The 16,169-nt window shown below is 39.9% G+C and overlaps 1 protein-coding gene across 1 annotated transcript in view; it reads left to right on the forward strand.

Moving 5' to 3' along the window:
- Positions 1-16,169, forward strand: part of LOC144470036 (uncharacterized) — a 63,966-nt gene that overhangs the window by 23,533 nt on the left and 24,264 nt on the right. The window contains exon 2 of the mRNA XM_078180815.1: positions 2,294-2,540. Coding sequence (XP_078036941.1) covers positions 2,294-2,540 — 247 coding nt within the window. The remainder of the gene's footprint in view (positions 1-2,293; positions 2,541-16,169) is intronic.

The following is a 16,169-nucleotide window of genomic DNA, read 5'->3' on the forward strand; positions in this document are numbered from 1 at the left end:
TGTGTCTCGATAATGGCGTAAGGCAATCTTCCATCTATCGTCCGATTTTGTAATACTCCGTTTCGCAGCGTTTACACGATTAAATTTGATCAATTCGGACGCTTGCGGGAAGCAACGGAAAGAGTAACAACAACCAAAACAGTACAATAATTAATCTACATTATTGCATCTAATTATTGATTTTAATAAATCGAATTCGCTAAAGCGAACATGATATTGGCGATATCGTTAACAAACGAATAATAGACGCGTCGTTGTAATCATTATCGCGCAGTTTATTTATTCATGTAAACAATTACACGTTGCAGATCAGGATTAATTATCGTTGTTCCAAAATTTTCGCGTAAGCTCGTGGCTACAATTTCATTGACATTAAATGCTCTTATGCTGAAAATAAAATAAAATTGAGCGTAAGAGTTCTATGAAATAAAGAAAAAGATTTTACAAAAACGAAATAAAATACCAAAAAGATAAAACAAGACTGTATACAATTATAAAAAAAGAAATGACACGAACGAAATAAGATTTTTGTAAAAATAATATAAAATAAGGTGTCCATAAAAGCAAATAAGGATATTAATAATTGATATAAAATGCTTCTTGATATTTCGAAGGGTTCCATGAGCCGGAAATGCATGAAGATCGTCAGTATAATAACGAGTTACAACTCGACGATTTTACAGCCGATTCTGTTACATTTGAATCTACGAAACAGTTATGCTAAATCATAGAAAGCGCGTGATAATCGTGGAAATATTTGATGAAATATAGAGAGAACTAAAGGGGCGAGTCGAGGTTTTAAGAATCTCTCTGGGAATTCCCTAATACTCAGCGAGCAGCTGCATTCTTTTCTTTCCCTTCTCGACCGCGGTGGCCAAAAGTCTCCAATTACGGAAACCCGCTAAGTAGGTCGACATGCACTTCAACCCGCGATATTAATTTTCCCCGTGGCTGTGGGCGCGTTTTGTAACCTCGCTTCCGCACTCCAAAATAACCGAATGTGACGCTAATTGATCAGCCAGCCCGCGACCCCCCCCCCCCCCTCCCCTTCTCCGACGCTCTGGCGAAATTGAAATTCGCGAAATGAACAACTTGCCGTTAAATCACTGTTTTAATTTCGATACAGATAATTGCCGTGTATTGTAACCACCGCCCCGCCGATTGAATTCCACACAATGTGCTGTACACATATGCCTCGGCGTTGAACGATTTTCAGGAAATTCTCTCTGTTCACCAACAATCGACAATTGCTGCCCATTGTGCTTACTACCCCTTTTTAAACGATTATGAAGTGACGCGGCGATTTATAAGACTACGATAGAATACGATTACTCGGTGAAACGCGTTTTCATGGATGTAGAAAAATGATCGAGGTTAGGCGTCTTGGAAAATACCTGTCCTCTCAGTCTGTACGAACTAATACCATTATTTCTAACCCTTTGCACTCGAAGGGTGACTCTAAGGCACTATTAAAAATTGTATCGCATTTAAAAATAATTTTTATATTTATATTTATATTTGTTGTAATAGCTGTTGAAAGTGTGAGACTGCTGAACGAGTCACAAAATTCAATTTGATATGCATTGTATATTATTAATATTATTATTAATGTTACATATTCTTAATCCGGATTTCTGAAGTTACTGTTTTAAAATGAGGATAAAATTATATAGTATTATATAGGTCAAGACATATAATTATGGTAAATGATTTTGGTTTCTTTTAAATAGGACATAATTTGTGTTTTAAAAAAAATTGTTTAAGGATGCATTTTCGAAAAAATGAGTTCCTTCAGCTTCAATCATTTCTCGTTTCCTCGTAATCTTAGTTTTGGCATCGAGCCAAGCTCGCTCAATGAATTGGATTAGGTCTAGGTTGTGTCTGCGTTGCTTCCAGAACCGAAATAGTTCAGAAGAAAGCACCATTCATAGTTGTTAAAATAGTATGGGTACACTGCTATTTAAATTAATTACCATACTTTCATACTTTTGTAATTTCAATTTCTGTAGCTCCATACATTTGTAATTATCAATTTCTGATTTCTGTACTTCTATATTTCCATCGCTATCAATTTATAATTTTTATGTTTCCATACTTGCATAATTATGAATTAATTATAAAGATATAGTTCCTATATTCATATGTACTTCTATAGCTATCAATTCCCAATCATAATTATAATGTATATAGTTATGATTTATACTTATCATATTTACATATAATATTTATATACTTCATTTATAATTCAAAAATTTTATCTTTATTTTTATTTTTTTATCTTTCATCTCAACAGAGCAGCATCGGTACATCTCTTATTAAGAGAAACGCTTATGTGAGACAACTGCACCCCACTGTGTCCGCGAATAGAGTGGTTGACGAAAGATATGGTTTAACCAGAACTACTGTAGAAGTCAGCGACGGCAAAACGAGTAAGGGCTGCTTAGACCTCTGCTCAACAGGTGCTAGGGAGCCCACTTCCGCGAGGTCGCTGTATCTTGTCCACCAAGCGTCCACTGGCGAGTGCAATAATCACCCTCCAGGTTAAATCCCGAAATTCGCCATCTCCAGAACCGTTCCAGTTATTCGTGGATGGCATTATTCCACAGCGAACTCCGACTGTTCTTTTTATCCTCTTAGACGTGACTGAATTATGAGACTGTTTCTCTGCTTGCACATTACTTATGATTTATTATTATTAATATTAACCCTTTGCTCTCGAATGGTGACTCTAAATCACCAGGGAAGATTGTTATACGAGTTGTTATATAGTATCAATTTCAAATGCATAAATTACGCTAATAAATCACGTCAAATTGAAATATTTTATCCATCTTGGATTTAAAGTCAAAATAGCTTCGAGCGAAAGGGGTTGATATTAATTTATAATTAAATCATAATTTTTCTGGCAGACATGATACACATATCTTAAATCTAATAATTTGTAATACAACCGAATGTGGCGTAATATAAGACGACATCCCTGAAAACCACTATAGTGAAGCATGGTTCGTAAGAGGTTAAAAACGGCGCGGGGGTGGTCCGCAGAGCGCTACCCTTAGACAGCGCTGAATTAAATTCTCTTCACGTGGCCAATGTAGATGCACCAGATTCGTGTATCCAACAAATTCCTCCAATCCCTCTGATACATCTCGCTCTTCTTGGAAACTCTCTTTTTACCGACTCATCGGTTAGACATTCGCGAATTTAGGTCAGATTTAGGATACGGACGTGACTAGCTCGTCGTTTTCGAGGCAGAGACGTTGCCCTGCACGTTTTCAGGCATTTCGTTCATTATAGAGGTTCATTGGCGAGAGTTTCGAATCCTCAGAAATTGGTGGTTTAAGAGTTATTTTGCATTAAAAGCATTTGAAGTTGCGGATGCAACGAAACTGTGATTAACATTCTAATTTTTGTACAGGGTGGGACAATAGAATGTCGTATGTTTAAGTTTTAAATATCTCAGATTTTAAATATTTTAAATAACAGTATATATAGTAATAGTGTTAACAATAGCAGTATTAATAATAATAACATTAATAATAATAGCATTGATATTTAGCATGAGTCGAACGTTTTTATGAAGTTTTTATGAACTTTTTCTGTAAATAACGAGCTCTATTAATACTAAAGTTCGAAAAAAACACTGCGATTGCGTGAAAGATTGCGATTGGTAGAGAGAAAAATTGTCACCCGAAATAGCAACAAATAAAAAATCTTTCCGGCCAGTCGGACACGTACAATCTGTTATGGAACATATTCGTACACCTTTATTAAAACGGAATGACTTTTTGTAGAACTGGGCTAGGCAATCGAAACTTTTTTGCGATGTTAGAGGGATTCCACTAGACGACGACCAATAAATTGTTTTCTAAATTCGCAATCAGCAGGAACGATGATGGGTTAAATAAAAAGCAGAATATTCGACGGATGCGTTTTTAATTAATTCTAATAACCAAGCGGTAGTCTTAGCTTTTTATAGATAAAACCTTAGTCTTCTCAAAAGAAAATCTTAATAATCAAAATGTTACTTCACGAGTTGATATGACATATGTATTTATCCACGTGTTTGCGAACAATTTCAAAATGTCGCAAGGTCGCCGACAACCCCACGGAGTCATTCCAAGGTTAACAAACTGTTTCCTAAATTCTCAATCAATAGGGATAATAATTAATAATTAAAAAGTCTGCAACGAAACCTTAAAAAATGCTTCTCTAATTATTTTGATTAACTAAACGACAATTTTAACCATTTAATGATCGAAAAGCATTGTCATATATTTGACGATCTTGTATAATGAGAATTTTAAAAAGATACCAGCGGATGGCCCACCCTATTGGTCGCCGGGATTCGTCGACGAGGCCGGAAAGATTCCTGGTTCCGTCGCGACGACGAGAAAGAAGTCATCCAATCGCGGCTCAGACGCTTCGAATGGGTTCGGCTGCGGTTTGGAAGAACTCGTCGCGCGATCAAACGTCGCGGCGACGGTGGCTGGTGCTGCAACGGGGCGATCCCATCTCTGGGGGATCGTTTCTCATCACATTTATCGGCTCGTATCGAGTACATTTCAGCCGCGTGGCCTCGCTCGGAAATATTTCACGACGCTTTGCTCCTCGAAGTCGGCTCGCTACGGCGTCGCGGTGCTCTCGACGGCCGAATATTTGCGAGCGTTAGCGATATCATCGCCCGACTCCAAGGATTATCCTGCCATTGGCTTTGAATCGGCGACGGAGTCCTGCGCGCGTTTCCCGTACAAAACGCCGGCCGTTCCCCGGTGCTCGAATCAATCCCGCGATTCGGGAAATCGGTTTTCTATGGCGACTCGCGTTTGTGGCCCTCCGCGTCTTTGAGCCCCGGCTAAATGCTTTTATATCGCAACGCCGGCTTGCGATTCGTTAACCCCGCGTACACGCGTTTCGGTCCATCGGGCCGCTGCGTCGCTTTCGAAAGTCATGAATCGAATCGAATCGAGATCGATCGACAAAGACCGCGTTTTGTCCCCGACTCTTTTCAGAACGTTCGGGAACTAACGGTTCTATTTCTCGGTACTGAAGGATGCCAGTATATATAAACTATATTTAACGTGATAGTCATTAGTGATTTTTATTTTATACTATATTTAATATAAATGTTTATGATCATTTTTCTTCCTGGGTGTAGCATATCATTGCTGCATAACTGCATAATTTTTCCATGATCGTTTTGTTTCATTGTAGATCGTGCTGTCGTTAAAAGAAAGGAACAAGAAGTCTAATTTCATAAAATCAGATTAAAGAACCAGTTAAATCTCTGTCTACTTCATTATAATAATATTATAATATATAAAAATAATAATGATATATACTTTTGTCAATAATATATTTTATTGAAATATATTATATATTGTACTATCATTACTTTATATGCTTATACCTTTGACATACTGTCCACTTCTACAATAATTCATCTTTAACACTGTATTCAATTAATTACTGCACAGCAGAGGTAAACGACAACGTTTTCAATTCCAAAATGAAAAAGCTGAGGCTTCGAGTAAATAATTCGCCCTCACATTTTTCAATCTGCAATTCTATGCAGGTATTAAAAAATTAAAATGTCCCCGGGTCGTCCGTAATTCTCAGCCGAGAAAGGTCCCAGTGGGTTCGCACACGAGGATGAATAGAACAATTAGCCGGAGGGATAATTAAAAGTCTGAAATTTTTCCATAGAAGAAATGGGAAATAAGTTTCGCGCGCTGGCCTCCGAGAAAATGTTCGGATCTGTTATTACCAGCGAATAAAAGGTGCAAATAGCTGAAGAATACAGTCGGACAAAGCCCGATCGGCTGATCGAGTGAAAGCCTGTCGGACGCGAGCGTATCGACTCGTTGTTTGCGCGATGTCTCAGAACTTTGCTTGACAAGCGCGTGTCGCGCAGCTTCCACCGATTTATGCATTAATAGCTGAAAGCCACGGAATACACATTGGCTCTCTCCCTCGCGGCGGTCTTTCCCTCGTTTTCACTGTTGATTAACTATTTATACCCCTGTTTCTCTGACGCGACGTCCTGCTCTTGGACGCTGGACGAACGAGACTCGTGCGTCAGTGTTCTAGCCAGGGATGAACGGGTGAAATTTTATTTCCGTCATTCAACCTTTCGCTTTATAACAAGCCAGGCTCGCGTAGATGATTTCACATGTAATCTAAGAAACGTTAACGTTACACGCTTCCTCAAAATCGAAATAGAATTTTATTATTTTCTAATTAAAATTTAAGGGTGAAAGAAAACGAAAACAAGGGTTGAGTTTTATTCGACGATATTGAATCAATTTCTTATCGTTATAATTATTATTATAGATATCTTACGTTGAAAGTGGCCCGTGTCTTTTTATCTTAAAATTCACGTATTTAAGGATTTACTGTTTTAATCGATTGTAATAATAACCACGCGTAGCGAAAAGAACTGTCCGAAGGAAAATACTTTTGTCTGGCAACGCGTAAAAAACAATGCCATCGCTATCGCCGAAAGTATGCAATTAATAATACTGTACTCGAAACGATTCGATGATCCACTGTAGAAACAGATATCTGAAATATTTCTAGAAAATCAGTGTCACGGAAGCCTTCGGCGGCGACTAATTGTTCGAACAAAGCGAGAGGAAAGTACAACAAAGTACGGCGGACAGAAATGCGCGTATCGTACAGAAAAATATGTCGGAGCTGCGTCAGGACATTGTTTCCGCTCGCGTATTCGTCCGGCCAGGCACGTATTCCTCCACGGAAACAACAGATTCAAAGAAAGAATAACGAACGAATGAATGCGCCGCTAGAATAATTCAACAAATATTCGCGCATCCGCAGGAAATAGCATTGAATAATCATCGCCGTGCGCGGCCCGTGCGATTCCTATTCGAACGAAAGGACGTATTGTATTTATTATTGCATTATGCGGTGCAAGAGAGGACGCGGCGTTGTAGGAGGGCGGCGGAACGATATCAGCTTCTCGTTTCTCTAGGCAAACAATTAATTCGTATGTAAATTAGATTGTTGCGTCTAAGCATTCCACGATGCTAGTTGAAATTTCGCAATTAATATTTTCCTCGGATATCGCAGTTGCTTACTCGCGGGCTTCAACCGTTCGCGAATTGTTAAATTGCAGGTTGCAGCACGTTTCGCATGCCATCGCCATTGTTCGAGCGCATTCACCGTAAAATGCTGCGCTTGTCGCGGAGCGCCGCGAAATTCGTAACTTTCAGAATTTCGTAGAGGATCCAGTTAACAAATGTGATCTTTATCGGAATCGATCAGTGCAAGGTCAAATTGTAGGCGTTGAATTTTTTCATTTCCGTGATAGACTCAGATAAGAGAGTTAAAAAACGAGGGATTTTCTTTTTCTTTTTTTCCATGTAATAGCAAGGTTTAAAAAATGCATTCCAGTTACAGTAAAAAATAATTCAAGTCGTGCAGTCCGTTTAGAAAAAAGTTATTGCCTTTTAAAGATTGTCGAATATTAACGAGAGTCACCGTGGGTACTCTGAATGCTATAGTAACACCTATCAAATATTAGTCACCTAAAAAATTAATAGACGTTCTTCGAAACAAGTTAATTTAAAGCCACGTACTTCCTTAATAAAAAGAAATAGTTCATCGCCTCCTTAATGTTAATTTCACTTTCAATCTAGATGAATTTATCTTTGACGATCGCTTCAGGCCACAAAATAATCTGAAATGATTGAAAAGTCGCGCTGTATAAATATGGACCTTTGGTCGAATCGGAGGAAGGATTTTTCAGCGATCCTCTCGCGCGTTGGTCCTCGCTCGAGATAAGCAATACCCTAACAGGAAAGGCCAAGAAGCCAGAGGCTCGTTTCTCGTCAGAATGTCGCCAGGGACCGTATTCCCTGTCGAAACGCGAGAACGCTTTCGAAGGATCAGAATAACTCTTTTAATTCGGTATTTCCGGCGCCCTCGCGGGCACCGTATTCAAATCCAGGGGCGTACGTCGTGACAGCTGCTCGAACTGCCGACGAAGAGTCGTTCCTTGATCCTGTCTGAACAAGTTCCACGACTCTGTGGAACACTGTGTCACGGTGCATTTCGGCGAGATCAATGATAATAACCGCCATGAATCGTCCCACCCCCGACATACTTTATTGCTGGCGGAGTTCCGAAACTACGGAATCTTCGTCGAGGACGTTCCTGCTCAAGGATACTTTATTTGGAGGACCTCGGCATGCTCGGAAATTGACAGTATTCTTCTACTTTGGTTTGGGTATTTATCTTGCTAAAATTTTCTGTCTTCCTCTTTGATTTGTGTAATTGTAATTATAATAGTATATTATACTTTACTATACTATAGTATGCTATTTTATGCTATGGTATACTATACTATGGTATGCTATGCAATGCTATGCAATTCTATACTATGATATGCTATGCAAATCTATACTATGATTTGCTATACAACTCTATGTTATGATATGCTGTGCAATGCTATGCAACTCTATGCAATAATATGCTATATTATATTATATTATACTATGTTATGCTATGCTATGCTATGCTATTCTATGCTATGCTATGCTATGCTATGCTGTGCTATGCTATGCTATGCTATGCTATTCTATGCTAAACTACATTATGTTATATTGTATATTATATTCTATTATGCTATGCCAAGCTATGCTATACTATACTACTACGTTACAATACTATAACACTATAATTATAATAAGCAGGAAACGTATTATAAATATTCTTCAATGCTTCTAATGTGTCCACAGTTTCCTATTTCACCTATTAGCCACATCAAACAATCACAGTTACAAGAAAAATTCATATATGAAAAAGAAAACTGTGCACCAAAATGCACAATTTTCAGAAATGAAAATTTGGTCACAGTGCTTAAATAATTATTATTATGCCGGCAAAGTTAGGTGAAACCATCCTTCCCTCCTATGATATTACAAGAGTAAAAAAGGTTCGTCTCATTATATCCGCGAAGACAATAGCACCGCAACGAGTTAAAACGGTTAAGAGGGTGAAGCCACCCTTGAATTAGCGTCTAACAATTCCTGCGGCTCTATCGGACACGTCTTGGACGCGTCGCGCCGGATGGAGCTTTCAATATTAAAGCCGCCTTTCCCGTCTCTCCATTTACAATATATTGAAAGCCAGGCTCTGCTGGAATGCTTGACCTTGCTGGTCCTGCATATCTTTGGCCGACGGCATTATTCGGGAGCATCTTCAAAGGTTCCATAAGTAGATTGGTGCTCGAATCCGGTTGCTCGTGGCTGTAATGCAATATAAGTTATTGGGTCCGTGCCGGGAGAAGTAAACCTACTTCGTCAAAGAAGTTCCTGCGGAACAATCGAAGGGAACAGTGAATTACGGAGCTCCGTGAAATCCGTAAACCTCGTAACAAGTTTCTATAATAATTACGATCCACCAGGGAGCACTTAATTAGTTGCTATCTTTTCCGGTTCATTGTCGCGACGCCGCGTGGGGTCGCGTTGAAAGCGAATTAGTACGTCCACTTCTTTGCCCGCTGTAAATCGAATTACAGGTTTATTTATATAAATAAATAAATATTACGTATGCTTATCGAAGCTGTAAAACTGCTTCGACACTTTAAACTATAACAGCTAGTCTAATTATAAAATCTTTTCGCAACGAATAGTGGGACATTTTTGGGCAGAGGGATGATTTTTTCGAATTTTATTTTTTTTTCTTTTAATGGCGCGAATAGGAGAAGCATTCCGAGGCCACTACGGCAACGACCAGTGAGCTATTTAGCTTTAGTCGAATTTCTACGACACGGCGACTTCACTTTTCTCTTGCAATCTCAATTATCGCCACAAAGGCCGCGGTCGTGATTAAGCGACGAGTGTCTTCGAATTTCGACGATCTATTACAAGCACCCTGGAACGAAGAGGCAGATAGCCGGTAATATGACGACCTCGCTTTGAAACGATCTCAGCTCGTCGAGACGCGAGGCGTCGTCATCGTCATCGTCGTCGTCGTCGTCGCGACACACCGACTCGATCCTCCTTATGGTTAAAAGCACACGTAAGTGCGCGGATGTAACGTTGTACAATTGGCAGGCTTGAATGAAAACTAATGCCCCCGATTTTGTGCCTCGACTAATGACTGACTGCGGAGAATCGCGGGTTCCTTGATGATTCTATTTGGAATGCTTAGGGTACGTCGTTAGCCTAATTTTCTGAAGTTCGGCTGAACGCTTTATTTATTAACCAGCGTCTCCAAAAATTTCGTAGAACTTGCGCGATTTTTTAACACTTTGGCGACGGGCCTTTTGCTTTTTTAATACTCTTAAAAAGCGAAATAAATTTATGCGATCGACTCGATATTTGTTGATTAATAGTATTTATATATTGTACAATAATATATAATATATTATACATATTACATAATAATGTATAATATATCGTATATATATTGTACAGTAATGTATAATAAGTACACTGCAAAAGTCATCATAAAGCTAGCATTATTTCAGCTTCTCAATTAATTCTACTGACATGTTTATGAAAACTTCGTTATCCGATATTTAACAATGTTACATTTTTAAATATATTTAAATATAAAACCGACTAGCAAATTAATAAGTAATTACGAACGACCATAACTGTAGTCCAGAAGCTTATGGTCGGCGAACAACCCTGAGTGTCGCGTGTTGCGCGCGAATTTTTCTTGCAAATTGCAATTATTTTTGGTCCCCAGGACCTTTAGCATTAATCTATATATCCTACAAGATAAGATGTTTTTTTTATAGACTTGTGCGCCAACTCTAGATTCATTTTTAGATTTCGCGATTCATGCAGCGGCGAGGTTAGCATTCTCTAATTTGCTTAGAAATTATGCGAAGCTCGATTACAAGCTGACAGGTAAGAAAATGTTCGAATTAACCGAGCACGGGGGGCAGTTTGTTAGTTAACTCGGCAACGGAAAGGTTAAAGTAGCTTGATTTAATTAGAAAATATGCGAAACTTATTTACTGCCTAACAACGAAGAGAATGCGAGGGTTTCGTGCAACGGGGAACAGTTTATGAATATTACTTAATGTTAGTAATTCAACGGCGCAGGGGCAGAACTTCTTCAATTTGTTTCGGAAAATATGCTGAACTCGTTTGCTATCTAATAGCCGGGAAAATGGCGCTATTAATTCAACGGGGAAAACGGGGAACCCTTTATTATTTACTTAATTGCTTACAATCTTTTTAATTGCGCCAACTTTATTATTTACGCCGCTACGTACACAATACTGTGCACCCGTTGATATGTATGTAATACGAAAAACATTGTGGAATATTGCTACGAAAAAAATGTTGAAAATCGTCGAATTATAATAGTTCAATATGGAGTAGCATTTTATTATTCATCGTATCGAGAGTAATTCAGTTTGCAATTTGCAAATGTGTCATAATACGTCGAGTCGTGTAGATACTATATTAATTTCAATTATTGCCCAATAGCTATGAAAATGATCCAATCAATTCTATATAGTACATCCTGTTGTCCACTAATGTTTAATAATTCAATATGATGTATATGAAAATTAAGTTGTTATCTAAGAATTGAGATATCACTAGATTATACAAGCCTGAGGCATTCTATAAATTATATATCGTTATTAACCAAGTAGAGAACAGGAAAAAATTCGACAGGTTATATATATTAGATAATATAATTCAATATATAATTAAATATATTACTAGTAGTTCTAATATAAAAAGAATAGAGCTATTGCAGAATTTAACGAAAGAGCGACAGAAAAGTCGAAATAAAGTCTACAAATCAAGTAAATCACTGAATCAATTAATATTATTAATTCTCCTTCACATCGCTCGTTACTAATTCAGCATGTAAAAGCCAGAAGTTTCGCAATTCATTTAGAAACGATCGAAGCCTCAATTACACCCTATGATAAAATTCGCTAATTCATGTCGCAATTACAGAACTCGATTACATCTCCCTCGGCTCTGGCAACTCGCCGTTGGACGTCAGTTAGAAGCGACTACTGCCAGGTAAACGTAATCAAAATCCAATGGGACCGGACATCGACGAGGGACAGAAAGCCCTGCCGTCATCGCTGTGCCGAAGCAACCGCGATTTCTCGGATTTCTTGCACGGCCAGCAAGTTCGATCGCTCTCACGGTATCGTTTTCACCCTGTCGACGCGAATTTATCGTTCCCGGTTTAATTGAAAAGTCGCACCGCCCACGCCGTTAATACGGGGAAACCGGATTGCTGACCTTTTCTACCATCGCTCTGGAAGAATAAGACGATCCCGTAACGTGAAACGTTGTTTTCCCGAAAATTGTCTGGCTGTCGCGCCGCGGACTGTTGATTCGTTTTTCTCGTCGGAAATTGGGATTACTGGTAAAACGTATTCTTTGGTGTTTTATGCGCGATTCAATAAACAATGGAGAAACGTGTCGCGGTGTGACGAAGCATGCTCGAGAACCATGCCACCGAATTTGAGTTTCTGAGAATTTTGTTTTAATGTTATATCTTATTTTTGTATTATTGCATATTGTGTCATATATTATTTTTTATCGTTATGTATTGCTTTGTTATTATATTTTATTCTTATATATCAGCTCTTTGCATTCGAGAGGTGAAGAATCTAAAGAGTCCTGAAATTCTAAAAACCATTTTATCCAAAACATAGTCTGTTATTACGTAACACTTTTATATTTCTATGAATAAGTAACAACGCAAAAAGAAACGTTACATATTTACAGTTACCAAAAATTCGGTGCCATATGTTTGAAGAATCTAAAACGACTTGAAATTCTGAAAATCATTTTTGCAAAAATAATCTCTCACTACGAAACAATTTCTACAAATGTTACAACACCGTAAAAAATGAGCACTGCATATTTGGAATTACGAAACACTCGGTATCATGTATCCGAATGATTTAAAAATTAGTAGAAATCCGCAGAAAGTAAATTCCAGCTGAAACCGTACCCGTATCATATAAATTACCTACAAAAGCGTCGATTGAAAACAACCCTCTCCCAGAACTGGGGAAAATCAAACGAGAAGCTCACCTTAACCGATGACAATGTCGCGCAAAAAGAGAACACGTCCGCTCGATCCCCTATTTGACAGCCGGATCAGCCCGTGAACAGTCCTCTGGACGACACGGAACAACCGAAAGCTATCGGAACGTCAGCACAGCAAGCGTTGCAACGGTTGCAACAGCGAGCTTTTTCCGTCGATTCGTTATGCGATCGTTCGATCTCTCCTGCAGGTTTCAATCATCAAACGAACTGGCTCGCACAGTATCCATCGTTCCAGCCTGTTTCTCACAGAACGTGACACTCGAGAATTACTCGCACATAAACCCTCACAAAGGGGCCATTTAACCTGCCAAAATTCTGGGAATGTCAAAGAGAGAAGGAGTGAAAAAGAGAGCGAGAAAGGGGGCGGGAGGGAAAACGAACAGAGAGTCCACGAGGCTCAAGAAAACACAGCCCACCAGACGAAGCTGTCGTTCGGCTTTGTCTCGAATTCACTGTGACCCATCGCACCCCGAGTAACCGGCCGCGCCGGTTATCTACCACCCCCGGAACAACCCCCTGGCGAAGCTCCGCACCGATTCATCGACTCGAGTGTTCCACTCAGTGGCAGCAGGGCTTTGATTTTGAAATCCGCTAGCGTTCTCTAGTCACCGCACTCGGACACACCGCGTCGATCAGCCCCTCGCGGAGGGTTGATTAATGCGAGAGTTCTGTTAGGGGGTGGAACAGGGTCGAGGGATCCTTGGCGAGGTACTGTCGTAGTTTCCGGGCACCTCCGGTGCCCCGGAGAACGTTTTGGCAGCCTGGAACGCGCGCAACTGAGGCCGCCGAGTCGAAGGGGTTGCGCGGGAAAATCAGTCGGGGGTTGTTGAGGAAACGATGCGCAAGAGAGCGCGAAGCCCGGCCTGATAGGCTGCGTGGCGGCGTTGTTGCTGTCTGCGGAGACACTACGGGCCGACGTCGCTTCTAACCCCTCGGTTCCCGGCTCCCAACCCCCTCGGCTACCTCGCACAGTAGTACCGATCGCGATTCTAACGGGTCACGTGGCCCGAAACGGACTCTGTTATTCGGGAGAAGTGATAACAGAGGGACAGGTATCCGAAGGGTCGTTCGAGGGTTACCTACACCGGTGGACTGGGGTGGTACTTATTTTATCTGGCCTTACACCCCTAAATTGTCGCACTCCGAGAGAAAATGATGTGCGCAAAGATTGCAAGCGTTTGTGTCAAAGTGAAACAGTGCTGATAATTTTACTTCATTTTCAGACATTGTTGTGTCTTATTATTTTGGGAATATTGCTAAATGCTTCTGACTAAAATTTTTAGCAAAACTTGTATCGTGATTAAAATTATTTTTACAAGCACAGATAAAATAGCTAAAAATCGAGGGTATTTAATTTTCTTTTGCCATTTCATGTAGTTTGCTACTACATTTAAAAAGAGCATTTTAGCAATTGTCTAGTGTGTTAATCCCCCTATCATCTAAAAAGTGATTCAAGTCACTCGATACAGTCTTAAAAAAATTACTGCATTTTAAACGCTATATAAACGCTTCTGTAAACCGTTGCATACAATTTATACACCATAACAGCTTTTCACAACTGCATGCACATCTCGTAGCTGCATTTCGGTCAGCTTTTTGTGACGAATTAGCACAGTGAAGCACTACGACCAAAATTGCACACCGAACACGAGGTTCGAACTTTACTTTGGGTTGCGATTAAAATTGGATTCGTCGAAATCACAGTCGCAGGCGCAGCTTGCACTCGTCCGATGAAATTTTCACTGAGCTTTCTTGCAGAAAAGATTCATGGGGATTCGTCTACACTCCGGAACTAGCACTCCCAAATTCTTATTCCCTCTGAAAGAGGTCCTCGAGAATGTTCGCCTAGCGCGTTCATCAGCGTCATCCGAGCCGAAATTTCTCCTAAAAGGCCAGTTTGCCCGTTCTCGGTGCACTTCCCACCCTGCATTTTCCTGCCTGCATTTCCTCCCCGCTTTTCTCCGACCACTCTGCGATCCCCGTTCTCGTTCATTCCGCTGTTAGATTTGTTTTCCTGCGCATTTCCCCAGCTCTGTCTCCGTTCCAATCCCGATTTCCCGCCTCCTCGTCGTCCTCCCACTCCTCCTCCCCCCCCCCCTTCCCCTCGTCGCGTCACTGTCCACCAAAGCCGAGCACTTTTGTGCCCGGTTATGCGGCCGCTGCATTTTTTATCCCCCGCCGCCGGGTTAATGAATGTCGCTGTAAAACAGAAAGTGCGCCGCGAATTTACCGCGGCACGGTTATCTCTGTGCCGCTGCTCGAACATCCGGTCCCCGTGGATCGTTAGACCGAGGATTTCGGGCCGGGATCGATGCCGGAAATTCTATGGGCTACTGGTGGCTAACGTTTCATCGACGAACACCCTGCAACCCAGAGAATACGCCGTCTTGATCCAATATCCCATCTCGAATAAAAAGCACGGCGTCGTTCCCTCGAAGCATTAACTCGTGGTTCTTTTAATTTGTTTAACAGTCTCGGTACGAGTGTCGACAATTTATTACAATTTTAATGAAATTTTTATTTTACATTAGCATCGATTTTTAGTAGTGACTTATTTGATTTTAAGTGAGGGTAATATTATCGATTATTTTTAATTCTAAGTTTAAGTCGTAATGGAATTTTGATATAGATTGCCTGACTTTGTACTACCTGCTGCTTGTTTAAAAATATATATTAGGGCAAGATTATAGTTATAACAGCAATGATAGTTATAATAGTGATGATAATAATTATAATTATAAGATCAAGATTTTAGTTATAAATAGTGACACATTGATAGAATAAAGTATCCCCTAATTTAATTCCTCAGTGACTTTAAAAAATTAATAAATATACTGCTTCTGCTTCAATAATACGTATAAATCCAACGTAACACAAGAAATCATCCCCCAATTCAACCCTCTGCAATTCAAATTACTAACACATATGCTACAGCTGTTTCATTAAGGTATATAATTAATATCCGTAACTCAAGCATTATCAACTGACTTATAAAGCTCAAACTTCCTCGAAATTGTTATTACGCATGGAAAACTCACTGTCTGTAACCTCCATAAATCCGCGAACAGTTTCTGATACACGCGTAATTACCGGAATTCG

This window comes from Augochlora pura, chromosome 5 (assembly GCF_028453695.1).
Source record: "Augochlora pura isolate Apur16 chromosome 5, APUR_v2.2.1, whole genome shotgun sequence".
Classification (NCBI taxonomy): Eukaryota; Metazoa; Arthropoda; class Insecta; order Hymenoptera; family Halictidae; genus Augochlora; species Augochlora pura.